Source organism: Anneissia japonica, unplaced genomic scaffold (assembly GCF_011630105.1).
Source record: "Anneissia japonica isolate Jap-2015-1 unplaced genomic scaffold, ASM1163010v1 scaffold376_len1572418_cov194, whole genome shotgun sequence".
In the NCBI taxonomy this organism is placed as follows: Eukaryota; Metazoa; Echinodermata; class Crinoidea; order Comatulida; family Comatulidae; genus Anneissia; species Anneissia japonica.
The window spans coordinates 1,311,750-1,323,798 of NW_022741166.1; the positions used below are offsets into that span (position 1 = coordinate 1,311,750).

At 29.6% G+C, this 12,049-nt stretch overlaps 1 protein-coding gene across 1 annotated transcript in view; it reads left to right on the top strand.

The window, feature by feature from the left end:
• Window positions 1-1,190: 1,190 nt before the first annotated feature.
• LOC117118600 (pre-B-cell leukemia transcription factor 1-like) overlaps window positions 1,191-12,049 on the top strand; it is a 46,022-nt gene continuing 35,163 nt past the window's right edge. Inside the window, exons 1-3 of the mRNA XM_033263230.1 lie at window positions 1,191-1,277; window positions 1,763-1,829; window positions 10,296-10,546. Coding sequence (XP_033119121.1) covers window positions 1,191-1,277; window positions 1,763-1,829; window positions 10,296-10,546 — 405 coding nt within the window. The remainder of the gene's footprint in view (window positions 1,278-1,762; window positions 1,830-10,295; window positions 10,547-12,049) is intronic.

Below are 12,049 nucleotides of genomic sequence, written 5' to 3' on the forward strand. Positions count from 1 at the left end.
AATTTGACTAAAATTAAATCTAAGATGGGTATCATTTGTGTATTCAATTATAAAATCAATTTCGTTTATTTTTTGATGGGCAACTTCTTACAATTGATGTCCCATGAACTTTGACCGTTGCTCATGGCAACACCCGGAGTTGTACTCTATCAATCGAAAAGAGTCATTTGTCGAAATGATGCAAATGCAATGCAACGTCTGGAAATAGGTTTTTTACTCGTAAAAACTGCCCATTTTCCACGCTAACCCGTATAAGCTGATACGGTGATTAATACTGACGCGAGGCAATTCCGAGTCATTGAAAAGATATCTATGTTTCGTTAAATGAACGCTGTAAGTAAATTCACCAATTTGCAACGAGACCATTTTCCATTACAACTCAACTGCTGGTAATATCAGTTTCCTTATTTAGAATCAGTGATTTTCAGAAACAGCTTGAGAAAAAGACATCTTCCACAAGCCTATTATTACAAGCAGTATTCAATAAGAAATCATTAACTTCTTACATTTTTAACACTAACTTCTTACATTCTTAACACTTGTACAGTTAGAGCGTGCAAAAATATGAACAAAAAGAATGTGAATGTTCTTCCAAGATTACGTCAGAGATTAAGTATTAACTGATCATTTTTTACTAACACTACTTCTAATTTTGTAAACGTAGTATAAGTAGTGGATCAGGTCTTCATCGCAATTGTATGGCAGTTGTGTTTTCATGAATGCATGTGAGAATTGATCGGTATTGTTGTAAACACAGAGTTACCGATTCAAGTGAGAATTTTAACGCCATGGAAATTTTTTTTTTATAAAGTTCTAATTGCCAATTTACAATGATGATGATGATGAGGTTGATAAGGTTGATGTATGTTCTTAAAGTGTGGATGATGAATTGACGTAGCTGTCAGACATGGCTTGACTTGCAGTTGGTTGGGGCGGTGTACGGTAAGAATGGCCCCGGAAAAAATGGCCCAGGAAAGAATGGCCCCGGTAAAAATGGCCCAGGTAAAAATGGCCCCAAATGACAGGTAGGTAAAAATGGCCCCAATAAAAAAATTCTGTATTAAAAATGATTTAAAAAAAATCATTATATGCATTTTTTTTAACTGAAATTATTTAGTTTTTAAAAAGTAATCTAACATCAAATAAATTTTTACCTACATTTGGTTGGGGCACAGTTAGCTTGAATAAGAATGCCAATTCTGATTAATGGTCTGATGTCCTTGTTGATGGTCCTAATGGCCCTGGTTGATCTTCTGGTCTCTCTAATTTATGGTCGGGTAAGTATTTTGATTGATTTTTCAGGTTAATAGCTTATTGGTTCTGGTTAATAGTCTATTGGTCCTGGTTGCTGGCATTGGTCAAGTTTTGCTAGTCAGGGATAGTCAACTGGTACTAATGACCTGGTCAACTGGTCATCTTTGTCTTTATCATCACGATTATTATAATTTATTAACTAATATTTATATTGTTATCAATTGTTAGTTGTTTATTATCATAGTTTCTTAGTAAAATAAATATTAATTATGAAATATGTAGTGTTAAAAATGATACTTTTATTGTACTTGATAACCTCAGAATCATGGCGCATGTTGACATACATTCATCCTACTGTAATCAATAAATAACATTTGAAGGCTAATATTTAAGGTTTCCTTTACAGTAATATAAATTTATTGTGTTTATTAACAGGAGCCTGGTCACCTGCCGATCTTAAGATTCAAACTTTGTTACAAATATGTAATATTCTAATTATTGATTTCAGCATCATAAACATAAAGGCTCCAATCTCTGCCGCAAAATGCATGGCATACCATGCGCAAAAAATGACGGTAAAACAGTTAAAATTCTTTCACAGAACATGTGTGTAGTACTTAGAGCATGTATACAGTTAGCAATAACTTTCTCTCATAGGTTTCACAGCATTGACGAAACAAAATAAGCAGAAAGATAATGACCTTTGCTTGAACTTAACCATTAACAAATTTGTTGACCTCTAAACTACCGAAATGGCAAACACAGGCTCAGCATGGCTTGGTATCATTTTAAAATTATTCGGAGATGGAATTAGATTGATATTTTAAGATTATTTTTAGAATAGTAATATCAATAAAAAATTGTAACATTCACCGGCACATATTATGATTCTCAGACAAGGATTTAACAAGACTAATTATTATATTTACAAGCTATAAATAATTTCACAAGCTAGAAATTAAATACAAAGTTTGCAAATTATATAATAAAGAAATTATTTTCTACAGTTACTGTACATCATAAAAAAGAAAACTATTCTTATATTTATATCCATACTATTAAAGATATTGTGAAATTCCAGTGTGTACTTCGGAACTTGCAGACTATTGTTTTATTTTTTAACCTGTTTTAGACCTACAGTAGTCATCAGAATTTTGTCTGTTGATTTCCATTAAAAAAATGATGCTCTAATATAGACCAACCAACAGTGATGATAATATAGTAATACTTTAGTAACTTTCAAATAATTATTATATGACTACCATATTTCAGTAATTTAGAGAATTGATGTAAATTTGTAATTACAACAATTGTATAATTCAAGGGTGATTAACACTATAAAGAACTTCCAAAAAACTAACATTTTCGTAGTGAGAATTATTAAAGAACAAGGCAATTAATTTGTTGATATTAATGTAAAGTGGACTGTGATCTTTCATGATTACTAGTATGAATAATGCTTTCAATTCAGTTTTGTTAGTTAATGAAAAAAAAGACCATTTTCCTAATGTAGAAAACAACCCGACTACCTATTTCCACAGTGTAAATCAACTAAGATTTATTCATTTAACTGTAAACCAATATTATTTCAACTGTACTGCATTTTCAACGTTAGTGATTACTTAGCAATTTAAAGACATACTTGTGTGATTTATAGTTATATTTTACAAGTTGATCAATATAAAAGGTCCAAATGCTCAGTCATTTATAAAGAAATCTTCAGTATTATCCTTTCCGAGCAATTAGGTTAAACATGGTATCGCTATAAATTACTTATCATAACATGAATACGTAATTTAAACGGTTAAGAAAACATCGTTGGTCTATTCAATGACTTTTAAGTCTCTGGTCACAAGTTCATATGGAATCTATTATTAAAGAACTATTATTTTATTTTATTTTTTTAGAAGTTTTGTTTATTCAATTTGTCTTTTTAATAATATACTATAATATAAATTTATTTTTGTTGCACATTGTCAAGGTTGTCATTTATTCTTTATGTTGTTATGTTTAAAATCTATTTATTTCAGTATCTTATTTTTTATCTGTTTTTCCTAATTGGTTTATAAGCATTTCTTTTAATTATTTAGTTATTTATTTTTTGATATATTTAAAGAGAAAAAATTATTTTCAGATCATATAAAATAAAGATAAATGCTTTTAAACTTCACTAAAAAGATATTATATTCATGACTAGTGTTTCAAGTGTCTTGTGTGTTTTCCTCTTTTTCCTTGGGCTTTTCACTACCTATCTACTTTATGTAAATTCCTCTATGTTCTTTATTTTATATTCACAGTAGTTCAAAGTCCATTTTGACTCTATTCAGCACATTATTAATATTGATTTTTACATAGAAGCATAATAGTCTTGAATACAGTTGTCTTCTTTTATATGAATATTTGACTAAAATTATATTGTTAGTACAAATTAATATAATTGATTTTTCTGTTAGAAAGTTCTACCTGATTTAGTGTAGTATTTTGATTCAGGTGTTGTTTAAGTTATTATTATTTCTGTTTTGATTTAAAAAAAATACAGTAGATCCAATATGGAAAAAAATCATAAAGCCTGATGATTTTTTAATTTAATGTCTTTATACTTAAATAGATCTAGAGTTTATGTAATAGAACATAAAATGTATCTCTATTCAAGCATGTTTCATAATTGTTAAATTACGGCAGTCAAATGCGCTTCGGAAATTCACCTTGTAATTATGAGCCCACATTTCAGTTAGGAAAATGAATTTATTAGTGATGAAAATGAAAAATCAGTTTTAGGCTATTGGTACATGATCTTTTGTTACGCTATATTCGGATACATGATAGAGTTACGCCGTATTAGTGAGGAACATTATGTGAATTAATTAGTCGCAAAGGATCACCACACACTTTTCAGTAACGATGTTAATATACCAAAACACATCCTCTAACCTTGAAGTTTTGAACATGGGAGAGAAATAAAACATTTGTGTTAGTTCATATTTCATATAATAACATTGATTTTGTTCATGTCCAACTTCATTTATCTCTCTGAATGCATCAAACTTGACATGTAAAATGAAGTACACTTTAAGTGAATAGCAATGGTAACTATATTGATTACAAACTCGCTTAGATATAAATAATGTAATTCATCTGTGCACTTATTTAAGTGTTTATTTATCTATCCATCAGCATTTTAACGTAGTATCATGTTTGTACGAGATGTTTTAATAATCCATAAAATGTGAGTATATTTTATTCAATTTGCTGCCATCTCCCTGTCACATATCTTCCCCCAGCGTTCCGTGTCTGTTTTCATTAGCAGTCGTATACATTATCACACATTTAAAGATATACATGAATTTTCGTAATGATAGCCGAGAGTCATAACATTTTCGCCATTTCCTTTCATTATCATCGAAGGGTCATAAAAAGACAATCTTAAGAATATGTAGCTACTACTATGAAACTATACTATAATGAATGTGCAAGTGAGCACTAGTGGTTTGACTTGTATTGTTTGGAGAAAGACAATTTCCATATTCATTCAAGGCTAAAACCTCTTTATATTTAAAAAAAAAATATTTCTATTAGGAAATCCTTCACTTTTAAATTTCATAAATTCTGCATTTAAAAAGTGAATAGTTAATATGACAGCTTTATAGTGAGAGTTATCATTAATGGTTTACAATCAAAATTTACAGTTAGGTTCCTAGGGATGGTGTAAGAATGTGGGATGAGAATGATTCGATGTGGATATTTCAATTATCAGAGATCTTCACTCAATTATCCTTAGGGAGAATATGTTGGATAATAAAGGCTACACCTCTCAAGCAAATTTACACTGTCTTTGTTCCAGCGGATTGCATGGGATTTTTAGTGTGTAGGCTCGTAAATTCTCATTTTCCATGTTAGAAACTCTAGAGGATATTTACCCAGGGAGCATTCTGGTTCAAAATCATGCTACTACAGTATATGGTTGGATCTGTGAAGAGAGATGTGAAAAAAATACTGCAAAGTATTGACAAGGTGGTGAACAAATGAAGGGGAAAGTAGGGAATTTGATGTCACTTACTATCAGAAAATGATGATTATTATATGATTGATTGATTGCAGTTAATGATTTAAAGCATCGCTAAATGATTATATAAATGACATATTAATGGAATTATTATTTTTAAAATATTATTGATGGAAGATCATAATGATGCATTGCATTAATATGGTCAAGTGAACATGAATGAAAGGGAGTACAAGTAAAATAACTATTGCCATTTATTATAATTATTAATTCATTTGCTTATTATGATAATGTAAGTTTTAATAATTACAACATGGAGCATAAATTACCATGTTAAAATAATTTTTAAATGGCAATTTCTTATGTAGTTGATTGATGATGTTTAATGATTCAAAGCATTACTAAATGATTATAAAAATGACATATTAATGCTGTTACTTCTGAAATATTGTTATTGATTGAAGATATGTTGATGCGTTATATAAATTATTATGTTATGAATGTTAAATAACAAATAAAATAAATAAAAATCATATAAACTACCACATTTTTATGGTAACTATTATATTTTCATCATTATATCATAAATTTAAGTATTTTAATTAGCTGTGCAAATTAAAAAATAAACAACTAATAAAAATAGTATTAAGTGCAATGGTTCATTATCTGAATAGTTAGAGTGTGGCTGGTATTACAAAATAATAAATAGTATTAGTAATATTTATAATATGTAGGCCTAGGGTTTATTTATGATGGAGGCAATTGAAAATGTTTTCTTTTATAAATTTAATGAGTTACCTTATTGCTATCAATTATAATTCTATTTTTTACCTTACAATATTAGATGCAACTGATTAATTGTATTGTAGATTTTATTTCATTTGATGTTAGAATTTTAAATACCTTTTTTATCGAGGATGAGAAAATTTTTTAAAGTTTAGATTATCCCAATACATAAATTCAAAGTAGGCCTATATAAGTTCATTATCTAATTAATAATTCGAAATACAATTTATTATCAATCAGTAGGCTTTGATTATTATGATATTATTCATTCTTAAGTATTCATTATAGTTAGTAACACTTTAAATGATAGGTTTAGAGTGATAATAATGAATTATTAATAACTGAACCATTACATAAATTTGTATCTAACCAGTAAACCATATAAATTGTTATGTTTCCTTTAGGAGAATTGAGCATGCTTCTTCAACAAGATATTACTTTTCATCGTCAATCTATACAACGTATTTTCTCTTTTAGCTTATTTCAACATGTTATTGATATACACCCAACTTTGTACTCATATCAATTGCCTTTTGTGCGTAGTAATTAAGTGTAAGTATCGGTGATTTCATTTGAAATATAGAGCGGGTCGTTTCAGGAAAAAATGTTCGAATTGCAATAATTATTCCGATTTACCGTCGGTAATGACGATTGAGGATTTTTATCTTGTTGGGCAATTTTCTCGATGGGATATTTCTAATGGGTTGATTATCACAGGGTGAAATTTTTATGTTTTTCTATTTTAGCCTTGAGTCATTGATTTTTGAGCAGGGAAAAAAATGAACCAGTATCAAGATGTGAGCTTGGGAATGTAGAACTTATCATGTGATCGAAAATGTAGGCCAAGTGACATAGTTGGGTCAGACTGGAAAATGTAGGGTTAGCCAAGTACTGGCCTAGAGCTGTATGTAGGAAAAGCTGATTGGTTAGTAGACGTTGGTTAGTTATGTTTCTCTGCCATACTTTCTCTCATCAAACGCCTAGTTGTCAGCTCGCTGGGCCTGGTTGTCAGCCACGACCAGCAATGTTGTAAATTACCTGTTGTCAAACTTGCTCTGTTCTAGACACTTACTTTGGGCATGTAGGTTAACCTGCTACAGTATTTTAGCATTTATGGTTCAAATAGAATAAATTAAATTAATTTTATTTATGATGTCTTTCTTTTTCAAAAAATGTTTCTTCAAAAAGAATATTTTAAAGAAGAATCAGATTTTTTTGAATAGATTTTTTTTAAAACATTTTAAATATCATTTTATTTATTTATTTGACCAATATTTACAATAAAAATGATAATAATATTAATAAATAAGTGTTAAGGTTATGTGTTTAGCAACTTTTTGGATAATTAACATACAGTTATTTTTACTCTAAAAGAAACACTTTTTTGAATGTATTACTGATGCAAGTTAAGAAATGCTTGATAAAGCATTCAATGTTTCTACTTGATATGGATGGACTTACTCCCTATCAGTATATTTAGGATTGGCCATCCTACCTTGAGAGGATTTTGCTGTCCGTGTGCTTTTGTCCGCTAAATATCTTGAGTCAGCTGGTTAATTAAAACAGCATCATCGGAATCTTCACTCAATCCTTGCGAGTTTAAGACTGCACATATGTGTAATTTTTACATAATTCTTGTAAGGTAAAAATATGTAATTGGAGAAGATGAAGAAGTTGAATGCACAGAAAAAACACTTAGGGAAAAGAACAACCAGTGAATGTTTCTCAAAGAACTTAATAAATAAGATAGGTATTGAACTAAATAAATATATTTATTGCCTATTATAGTTGGACTTATATTTTAAGTGAACATATTACGGCAGATTTTTTTTAAAGAATTGTAAAAAAGACACTGTAAAAAAAAACAAAAACTATATTTTATTTAGTTTTTTTTTAATCAACTTTGTTCTTTTTATTCCTACTATTTTTATTAATATGAAATATTTTCCAACTTTAAGCAGGTGCAACCTTGATAATAACCAATTTATCTGGTTTAAAATCAAAAGTCTGACTAAATAAAAACAACTTAAAATTACTTAAGATGATATGTAAGATGTTTGGATTGGTAAAACACTTAAATAGGATTTCACAATTGATTAATTGTAATTAAGTTATTTTAAAGTTAAAACATAAATGACAAATGTGAGCTATTAATTAAAAATTAATAGGAGTTTTGTTTTGCTTTGATGTGGTTTTCGGAAAGACTTATTTTTGATTTGAATGTGTCTTGGTGCAAATTTATGTCCATGGTGACTCGTTGAATTGAGGCGTAGAGTTTATCCTCCTTGTCGTGAAGCTACTGCATGAGTCACTCTGCCTTGGCTCATAGCCATATTCCTCCAGTGAACTTTTTCATTTGGGGTGACCACATGGGGGCTCTCTTTCTTAAGCAGCACTGGAGCAGACATTGCAGTTGCTATCTTAAACGGTACGATCATATTGCAGGGATTAACTGGATAAACTTGAAGATTAAGGCTTGATCGCGTGTGCTACAACCGTGCATGGATCAGGGAATAGAAAAACACAGAGCAACGATTTTGCAGAGTTTTTCTGAGTGACTCTCACTCATGTTGTAATTGGCGGTAAAAAATACGAGCAGTAACGTTTTTAGTGTCATGTTTACCAAATTATTTATGACCCAGTCAGAAAATGAGTAGAGGGTACTTTTTAGGGCAAAACCTTTGCTTTAGGTTGAAATCTTTATGGTATGAAATAAATTATTTTTTAGTGTTATAGAATTTTGAAGGAAAAATTATAGATTATCTGAATACCGAGTTGATGAGTGAAGCATCCTGGCTAAAAAGAAATCATAGTGTTGGAAACAGTTTGGTTGTCAGTTTTATTGTTTATACTATGAACCAGAATATTTAGTATTTACCTAGGTAATATCAACTCTTTTATTTGTTGTTAAATATGGAAGTGTACTGTAACGAGAAATATTTAACATTATTTTATTATAGATTACTACTACTGATACTGAAAGGAAAAAAAAAACTACCTTTTGTAAATTATTTTACTAGATTTGCATGCTTTTCATTTTTTACACACTATTGGCTTTTTTAAACAAGTTAATAACAAATATTATCAATTAACAATATTACAAATGTCACTTTCTAAATCCATGTTATGTAGGTTGGAAAAGAATGTTTAAGCATTTTATATGTTTAATATGATCTCACTTTGCTTCTTGGTGTGGTATGAGTTGTTGAAAAGGAATCGCAAATTCTGCATTTATTAGGTCACCTGATCATTCTGTAATTTGAACTTCTGTTTATAAATTGTTGGACTTCGTTAAAATGTTTTGCTCTCTCCAATTACTATAGCTTTCTGTTAACAAGAATATGAAGCCAACCTCATTATAATCCGTGTATTCTAACATCCATAAAGCATGAATAAGTTGCTTGTATAAACAAGTTAACAAGTTAATTAAATTAAAATGAAATTTAAGCAGAAAAAAAACCTAGATTAATATTATAAAAATCAATTGAATTTTAATTAAAAAGATAAAATAAAGTAATATTTAAATATATTGTTTGTATATACTGTTGGTGCTGGGCCTTGTTTTTCACTTGTGATTGTCTTGTCTTTCGAAACTGATCCGAAATAAAAGTTGAATTAAATTGAATTGAAATTAAATGTTTTTATGTATTTTATTTTATTAATGGGAATTATTATAAACACCTTTTTTAACACAAATGACATGGAATAATTATATAAAATGTCTCAAAACCATTGTATTATAGTTAGAATGCTTTAAGCAAATAATTATTGTAAATAAAAGTCAATGTATTTATTAATGTTTTTAATGTATTTTAATTTACTGGTAGCTATTACCGGTGTTTACTTTTTACAAAACTAATAGCAACATTAATATTAACACAGATGACATAGAATAATTATATAAAATGTCTCAAAACCATTGTATTATAGTTAAAATGCTTTAAGCAAATAATTATTGTTAAATAAAAGTCAATGTATTTATTAATGTATTTAATGTATTTTAATTTATTGGTAACTATTACTGGTGTTTACTTTTTACAAAACTAATAGCCAAGATTCAGCCAAAACAGTTTTTCCCATAGCTGTGCACGTGAACTCCTCAAGATAGCTGAACAAAGGTTTTACATCAAAACATGATCGCAAATTAAAGTATTGTAATATCATAATCCAAATAGATCTTGTAATTTGGTGCATTTTATAAACAAATTGATAGTAATCTGTATTTAATGTTCCTATTGTTTATGTTTTACAGTATTAAGTATCCGAGGAACGCAAGAAGAAGAACCACCGGATCCACAATTAATGCGTTTAGACAACATGCTGATAGCAGAAGGGGTTGCAGGCCCAGAGAAGGGTGGAGGATCAGCTGCAGCTGCGGCAGCAGCAGCAGCATCAGGTGGCGGCCCAGGGCAACCAGAGAATGCGATTGAACACAGTGACTACAGGGCTAAACTAGCACAGATTAGACAAATCTATCACACAGAACTAGATAAATATGAACAGGTAACTTTATATTTTTATTTTTTTTTGCTCATTGTTCTACTACGTTATGGATAATTGTTTTATTTTATTTTTTGTTTATAGGGAGCACACATGTAAATTACAGGACGAAAATATGCTTTTAAAATCCTATTATGCTTAGGAATTGAAGTTTGTCACCTATAAGGTACGAACCCAGAATCTGTGGTATTGGATAGCGAACATCTTGACACGCGTTACAATTTTAAACATCAGTATTTGCTCTTGCGCATGGGTGCACAGTACATTACGAGTGTCTAATTTCACTAAAGTTTTCTGTCTCTCTTATGAGACTATCTCGCAACATGCACGTGTAATAACACAGTACACTTCACAGCTGGGCAAGTCGGCATGCTTCGGAATAGCCAGTTACTTGGAGAGATTATTAAGATAAACAGGATGATTTATTTTAAAGTGAGCCAACTAAAAAAAAAAATTTATAAATAAAAAAACTATTTGATTCCATTTCAAACAACTGTACAGACATTCAGATATCTTTTCACAATCTTTGCCTTTGTGGTATTTTATATTATTCTTTTTAAATTTGTTTTTTTCAGCAATTTCTTTCTCAGTGTAAATTTCTCTCTCACAAATAAAATTAATTTGAATTGAATTAAATAAATGAAATTTAATAAACCATAAGCCCGCTTAAATTAATAATAATGTTGGTCTCTATAGCACATAATGCCATTGCCCTACGCTGCACATTATTCCTCCGGTCATTGGATCAAACACCTATGAAACACATACTCAGCTCTCTGGGGAAGTATTTCATACTGTTGCAGCTAATAATCAGTTCATTGGCATTCAACACTAGCTGCTTTATGCTGCTGGGTGGGAAGAGACAACGTGGACAAAGTGCCTTGGCCAACGATACTAACAAGAAATCTTTTTCTGGCGTGAAATCCTGCATCTTTGCATTAGTAGCCTCAACAAAACCTACTGTACTACCACTGATTTTCAAAGTGTTTGCCATCAGCCTTCTTTTTTATTGTCATTTTTCTTTCATCCCTGGGCTTATATCTAATCATTTCTTAAAACTTTCTTTATATAAATTACTGTATGTCATTCTTTGTTTCCTATATAGAATATTAGTAATTTGGCCTCCAAAAATGCAGTACTTCATGGGGTATACCCTGTAAACCTTAAATGCAGTGAACAAAACCTATCATTAAATACAAACATGTAAATATAATTAGGAATATTTTTTATTTATATAATAAAACATTTTTGTAATTATTCATAATTTGAATATTAAAAATATGCAATAAAGTGATAAAAACTCAGAGTTTGCTTCTAAAAACATAAATTAAATGCTTGTAACTTTATTTTATGAATAGTAGGTGTTCAAAAGTATGGTGTAGGTTTTGTTTAGAATGTAATCTTGATACTTCTTGAAACCAGGATTTTAATGCTAATGGAAAACCTGGAAAAGACATGGAATTCGCACATTTTCATGTACCAGTAGTAGTATCACACTGTCACCTG